This window comes from Myotis lucifugus, unplaced genomic scaffold, assembly GCF_000147115.1.
Source record: "Myotis lucifugus unplaced genomic scaffold, Myoluc2.0 scaffold_1, whole genome shotgun sequence".
Lineage (NCBI taxonomy): Eukaryota > Metazoa > Chordata > Mammalia > Chiroptera > Vespertilionidae > Myotis > Myotis lucifugus.
In genome coordinates, this window is record NW_005871049.1 from 18,530,243 (window position 1) to 18,538,103 (window position 7,861).

The 7,861-nt window shown below is 38.7% G+C and overlaps 1 protein-coding gene across 1 annotated transcript in view; it reads right to left on the reverse strand.

Moving 5' to 3' along the window:
* IQCM (IQ motif containing M) overlaps window positions 1-7,861 on the reverse strand; it is a 188,869-nt gene that overhangs the window by 114,556 nt on the left and 66,452 nt on the right. Inside the window, exon 6 of the mRNA XM_023752841.1 lies at window positions 2,380-2,495. Within this exon, the coding sequence (XP_023608609.1) occupies window positions 2,380-2,495 (116 nt within the window). The remainder of the gene's footprint in view (window positions 1-2,379; window positions 2,496-7,861) is intronic.

Sequence of the window (7,861 nt, forward strand, 5' to 3'; positions counted from 1 at the left end):
AAGTATACCAATAAAAATCTTACATGCTGAACGCCAGGAAAGCAATAACACTTCTATTATAAGCCATTTTATGTGATAATTGCCTTTTGAGAAATAGGGATAGGGATATTATCACTAACAGAAAGACTTTAAAGAAATGCAAATTCCTGATTAGGATCATTTTCCAGTGAAGTAAGCAGCTATTTGTAAATGATTATTTCTTTCTTTGTTTTCTCACCAGCTCTTAGCTCTCCTCACATTTCATATCATTATTTGTCTCAGGGAAAAGTTCTCAACCACCTTGACACATGTTCTCACCTTGCATTAGGAGTGATAGTTTTCCCAGGCCCCAAACTAAGCCTGTGTGAAGGGACAAAGGATGCCCGACAAACCAGGATATGCTGTTTGTCCTCTAAAGGATTTGGCACTCTTTCTGTTGTTTATCTACAAGACTTGCCAATGATATTAACCACCAGACAGAACAGGAATCTGACTCATTTGGAGCCAATTAGGAAGCTCTAGGCTGCAAGGCTGACCAGTTTTGCGACTTGTTGCCGAAGCAGAAACCAAGGTGAAATAGCGGATGGAAACTGGCCCCACTCTTAATTAAGCCACTTCTGCCGAAAACCCCATTTCCCAGTATATTCGATGCCAACAACATTTGTCACAGTTGTTCCCTAGCAGTTTATTATGTAGTTAAGGTTTTATTAACTCTTTAAAACCACAGGATACACAAAACTCTAAAACCAGATGACACACTTGGGCACCAATGTAGCTTGAGCACACTTACATAAAACCAGAACATTACTTTTCAGATAACCACCAGGTAAAGGTATCACACAAATCTTTAGATTCCCTACCAAGTGTAATGCTTGAATATGATCTGTTGCCTAAAGGGAAGTAAAGTAAGGGAGCCCACTCGTTTTCTTCCTGCAAATGCACTTTGTAACTGCTTTATACTGATAAACATCAGCTTTTCTAGATTCACATATATGTCCTCACGAGTCTTTCAATGAGTCATTAATAATGTGTATAGCATTTTATAGTTTACGTTTTCACCCATAAATCTCATTTGGCCCTCCAGCAATATAGTCAGCAGGTATTTTTTTATCATCACCATTTAACAAAATAGGAAACTGAGGATTAATATGTTAAATAATTTGGCCACGATCACGCACCAAGGAAACCAGACCTTAATTTTTTTTATTTTTGTTTCTAAATCTCAGATTCGTCTTCAAGCCAATACAGAGGGTTTATTGAGTGACACATGTATTAGATTACCATTATCATTCAAGCCTAAACCGTAGTACTGAACTGTGTTCACTGCTTGTGCTCACAAATGTGAGGTCTCGTTACCCACCCTTTCCAGCCACAGAAGTGGTCCTTTGAGCAATGCAAACATTTCCTCATGGTCAGGATGTTTATATCAGGACTACAAACACAGGAACAAATCTAGGAAGATGTGAAATTCATTCTAGTTTGAAGAAAAGAAAAAAAATTTGGAAACCAATTACCAAAAGGAGTGCAAACCTCTAGTTATAGTGAGAATCAACACGTAAAAGCATTCCCTTTTCAAGGGGAAGTGTCCCCAATGTGTAGATCTGGATAATTAAAATTTGTGTGGGAAATAAATCATTAGAAATTTCATGCACTCATTTGATTTTACTGCTGATGCCATAAAACTTTTTTCTAAATGTAATTAGACCTGTAAGTAAATAAAATCAGCTGCAAAAGACAGATTTGAGCAAATTGGGGTTCCAGCTATTGTGATTGCTTTTTTTTTATTTCAACAAGGCAAAAGCCCATGTACAAATTAAAATCAGGTTTCATTTAAAAACCAGGCCAAAAAAACCCAAGGTCTGGTCATTCTAGCATTGGGTCCTCAAATCGTAAACACGTGGTGCTATTGCTAAGTTCTAACTACCTACATAACAATTTTACCTAAGAAACTATGTAGGAACACCGAGAACATCTTTATGGCCATTTGGGACATTCCATTATTGTTGACCCAGCAAAGTAATCATGCCCTCCCCTCTTTCACAGAAACAGTCAATTCTTCCCCATATTCTTGCTGCCCTTCCCACTCAAGGAAACAATCCTGCTCCCATTGATAAAGGTGGTATTGTTAGAGAGGAATTTCAGGGTAAAGGTAGCAACAATCACCATTTTCACAATAAAAAAGGGAGGGAAGCAACTGCCCAAGCTCATTGCAAATTCTAGCCTTTCACATATCTGTGTAACACTAGCTACCTTTTCTAACTTACTAGCAAATATATCTTTTCCATTGAAATTTCTAAAATGCCTCTAAAAGTGTGGCTTTGGTTAAACAGGAACATGAAAGCAGCAGCAGTAATAGAATACTTCACTGCTGAGCTCCAGGAGCAGTCAGTGTCCAGTTACCTGGCCCCCTCCTGGCAGTCCTTGTCTGCATCCACAGGATGCGGTGATGAGGACCTGCTGAAAACGACACCAGCACTTAGGGACATCTTTGGGAGAACCAGGAGAGCATCCATTTGCTACAGGACATAAATGACATTGGCGTTTTTCTCGTTATTATCTAAGAATGAGGTTGGGCACTTTCAATGACACCTTTTTTTCCCCCTGAAACATCATAGCTCTTCATGAAAACAGAATAGCCTTCCAGAGCAGGATAGATCTGATCAGTTTTATGAGGCAAAGTGAAATATGGAAAAGAAAAGTGACTTGCTCGAGGCATACAATGCTTTAGAAAAAGACTTAGTGACCCTTCCACACTCTCAGAGCACTTGGAAAACCCTCATTTCCCCAAGCACAGCGAATTGCTCGAAACACCACTGAGGAAAAGGATGTAGCATGGAGATGAGGGGAGAGAGTACAAGCTTTGGCATCAGAGAGAGAGCTCCAATCCAGGTTCTGCCATTCCTCTCCCTGACACCAGCTTGAGCGTGTCTCTCTGAGTCTGAGTTTTCTTATCTGTAAAATGCAACTAATAATAGACTATCTTTCAAGACTTTGGAAAATGCATGGCTTTACATAGTGCCTAATATGTAGTACATGCTCAATATATGCTATATATATATTATTTTTTTTGCTGCTCTGTCCTCTTCTCCATTAATTGACTTCCAATAGAAGAATAGAGATATATAGAGATTTCCAACATTTCACTGAGGAATGAAAAAGTAAAGGTCATCTAGCTACAGAACTATACCAGGTATCCCATCTATTTTTGAATTCGACTTAAAGGCCACACTTAGTGGCTTAGTGCAGCTGGAAGCTGAGAATTCAAGTAGAAACTACCATCAATTCAACCACATGGGAAGTACTTACAAGTACCCATTAAACTTGTAACGGTCACACATTATATGTCTTCATGAATGTCTCTACAGTGACTACATGAAGCATTTTTTGGATCCATCCTAAGTATAGTCAGAGTACTCACTGAACTTCTGGAATAGTTAAATAAAATTTGTCTAAAATAATGTTTTGATTCATTAAGTGCACAGGGATCAAAACCAGATGGATTTAATAGCGGGCCCGTTCCCTGGTTCTCAGGCTGCTTCAGAGCAGTGCCAGCTCAGAGAGGAGATGATCAATGTCACACGTTGCACACTTCAGGCATTAACAGACCCTTGGCTGCAGGCTCCCCAGTGTTTGGAGGGGATGCCAGAACACACTTGCTGTGACAGGATCATTTTGGAAGCATCCATGCAGGCCAGGGGAATGAGTAACTGCCTTGGACACTGAATAGCTCAGGCAACAGCTGTTTTACACCAGACAGTAATTACAATGGATCTCTTTATTCTTTACAGTAATTGTCACACCACACACACACACACACATGCGCACACGCAAACTCTCTTAAGGTGTAACACAGTACTCAGCACCTTGTAACAGAAGTGTCCACATGGTACCTGGAATAGTTTGAAAAGCTACCAGGCTTGCTTAAACCTGGTTAGCAACTTACACACACACTTGCACTCACATCCGCTTCATTCCGGGATTCAGCAAATATTTATAGAACATCTTTCAAGTTCTGAATGAGCCCATCATTCTGCTGTTCAGGCACATATCAATGCAAATGAGATAAGATCCCTGCCCTCTAAAGGTTTACTTTCTAGCAGGGCATACAGATCAATACACAGGCAAACATACGTGACAGGAGATGTTCTTGGAGCTATAAATAGTAGGAGTACCTAATGCCCATCTAAAATGGCAATAAGAACACTGTCCACTCTTCTTGGAAGATTGCTGATGTCATTTGAAGCTACTGCCCAAGCTATCCTTACAGTGTCTCTCTAGTAGAGAACTATGAAAAGGGTTTTGTGTGTGTGTGTGTGTGTGTGTGTTTTTAATATTTGGCCTAAAAAATAACATATCCTGCTATGGTCTTGTACAAATTAACTGACTAGGTCAGGGTACAAATAAGTGGCCTCATCAGAGGAAATAGAAATAAGTTTATAAAGATATTGATCAGCCAATGTTTGCTAAGAGTAATGGTAACTAGCAAAATAATCAATATTAACTAGTTGATAAACGGATTGTCTTCTACTGAACTTTTATTAAGACAAAAGATAAAATTATAGAAGCTAAAATATGTTGTTCTTCTAAATGCAAGAATATTTGTGCTTAATAAAATGGGACCTGCTATTTTCTACTTGATCCCCTCCCTCACAAAAAGATGACTTATTTGGAGTTGCCTGCCCCATGCAGCCTGCTCCCCACAAGCCACTCTCCTGGTCTATAGATTCTGCTGAGAGGTTGGGCTGAAATTGCCATAATGGCACCTTACTGCCATCACTCCTGTCCTGACTGTGGCTTTGTGATCACCTAACACATCCTAGGCCCATCATATTCCTCTGCCAGAAATATGACTTAGAAGGTGAGGTGACTGTGTTGGTCTGTGTGTACGATAAGGAGAAGACACCTATCTGGGAGGAAAGCAGAGCCACCCTGAGAAGCAGGATGAGAGGCCAGTGGTCCTCAAAAGACTTTGCATTTAGTGAGATCTGAAACTTAAAATAAGTTCCCCCGACTTGAGCTAGCTTGTGTGGGTCTTTGTCCTGTGCACCCATAAATGTATGAAGACAAATGCAGTTGCTAATTTAAAAATTGGCTCAGAATGACCTACTTTTATCAGCTTTCCTCCATTCTAATAGTCAACTTTTTTTTTTCTAAATCCATCCAGAAACATTCATTGAATATCTGTTCAGCTGAGGTACAGGTTATAAAAAGCTGAAAGAAATTATCATCTCCCCTCGAGGAGCCATTTCTGATCAAGTTCACACCCTGTTCCTCTTCACTACCCATCACTGCTACTTGATGAGTTCAATTTTAAGCATTTTACTCTCTCATCAACGCCTTTTATTTTTTCAGATTATTCCCCATCACCAACAATCTTTGACCATTACCAGCACTTGCAACTCATTGATACCACTACCTTTTCACTCCTGCTTGCCACCTTCATCTCTTAGCCAGCTTAGCTTCCGAAGTTAATCCTTATGACCTCTCTCTCTCTCTCTCTCTCTCTCTCTCTCTCTCTCTCTCTCTCATGGACTCTCAACTCCATTACCCCACCCTCATTTTGTCATCTTCATTTGAGAAAACACAAAACTCTAGTTGAATTTAATTCTCTGCCTATTCTGTGATACTTGCATAGTCAATGTGATAGGATAAAACAGAAACTGATTGGTCTCATTTCATAGTCATGAATATGAACCCAAGTGGACTTCAATGCTTCATTAATCACAGCACAACACTGTTGTCTGTTCACTCACCCCTCTCTAATCATTTTCGACTCTAAACCTCCAACACCTCCCTCCACCCCTCAGCTTGCTTTCAACAGAGGTCCTTGCTTTGCATTTCACTGAGAAAGCAATCAATGGAGACTACTGAAGCTACCCTCCTGACAGCATCTGTATCCATATACTCGGTGTGTCCTCTCATTATTGAGGGTAAAATAATCCACATTCTAATCTAAGGCCAAGCCCTCTGCGTGTACAACAGTTTTCATCCACTCTCACCTGAAGGACCTTGCTCCCAGCAATTATTCTTTCTCCGTCCTTTTTAAGTTATTTTTTCCCTCTCCTCTTGATTGTTCTGAACAGAAATTTTACTATTTCTTCCATCTTAAAACAATAAACAAAAGAAAACTACTCTCCCTGATCTCTTCTAATAGGTACCCGATTTCTGTGTTCTCCTGTATAACATAACACTTCGAAATAGTTCTTACACTTGTCTCATTTCTCTCTGCCCAATCTCTTCTAAACTGACTATTCTACCAAAACAGTAGGTGTGGAGGTCCTCACTGACCTTCATGTTACTGTTCAATGTCAACATTCAGTCCTAATCTTGATCTATAAGCAGAATTTGACACATCTGATCAGTCTCTCCTTCATACTTGAAACACCTTCTTCACTCAGTTTCCAGCTCATCTCAGTCTCCTGTTTGTTTTTTGTTTTTATTTCTTTTTTTGTTTTTTTGGGTTTTTCATCCTCTCTTACTGCTCCTTTCTCTGTCATCTTTGCTAGTTTCTCCTCATTTCCCTCACCTCTAAATACTCCATGGCTTAGTTCTTGGACTTTTCTAACTTGTATGGCATATCACATACCTTCCAGGCATTAAATACTATATATACAATAAGATATCCCAAAGTGATACCTGGGCCTAGTTCTCTGCCATGAACTCCAAACTCATATACGAACTTACTATTCAATATCTCCACTTAGATGCTAACAGACATGTCAGACTTCATATGACTACAGCTTAATTCCTGGTCATAAGAAGCATATCTGTCCCTCCTATAGACATCCTGTCTTGGTAAGTGGAAACTTTATCCTCAGTAACTTAGGGCAAAAGCATTTAGGTTTTGAATTTGTTTTAAAGGTATAATTTTCAACAGAAATTTGCTGATGACTTGATTACCTTTGACTTCTATTTCTCTTCAATAGCATCCAATAACCAACTCATCAGCAAATCCTGTTGAAGGTTCTACCTTTAAAACAAACCCAAAACCTACTAAGCCAGTGGTTCTCAACCTTCCTAATGCCGCGACCCTTTAATACATTTCCTCATGTTGTGGTGACCCCCAACCATGAAGTTATTTTCATTGCTACTTCATAATTGTAATTTTGCTACTGTTATGAATCGTAATGTAAATATCTGATATGCAGGATGTATTATCATTGTTACAAATTGAACATAATTAAAGCATAGTGATTAATCACAAAAACAATATGTAATTATATTTGTGTTTTCCGATGGTCTTAGGTGACCCCTGTGAAAGGGTCGTTCGACCCTCAAAGAGGTCGTGACCCACAGGTTGAGAACCACTGCCCTAAGCCAAGTCACCATCTCATTATGTCTACTTCACAACAATAGCTTCAGAGTTTCCTATCTCTAACTTTTCCTCTCATCAGTGAATCCAGATATTTTGGGGACTAAAATTTATAAAATTGTGGGAGTCACACTAAAGACATGTCTAATAAAAGCATAAATACAAAATGAGGTATGAATGTGAATATTTAGAATTAGAGATGATTATCGCCACAAATAAATTCTAAAAAGTTGACAACAATCACATGATAAAATCTACAAAAAATAATGTTTTTGTTAGTTAACTACCAGAAACACTTCTTTAATACGTTTCCTTACCCATTTAGCTATAGGCTATTTAGCCACCTCTTCATGCTACAAAAATTTCATATTTTCCATAAAAAGAATAGAAAGATAATTCAGTCTTTATCCTCTAATGATTAATCAATTTTTAATATTTATAGTTAAGATGCATAAAACACATAACTTCATCTCCTTTATCCTTTAAGCCCTGGGAAACCTTGAGGGATTTTAAGAGAGTGTAGGATTCACATTTTACAAATCACTCTGGCATAACTTTTATTTAAAGATT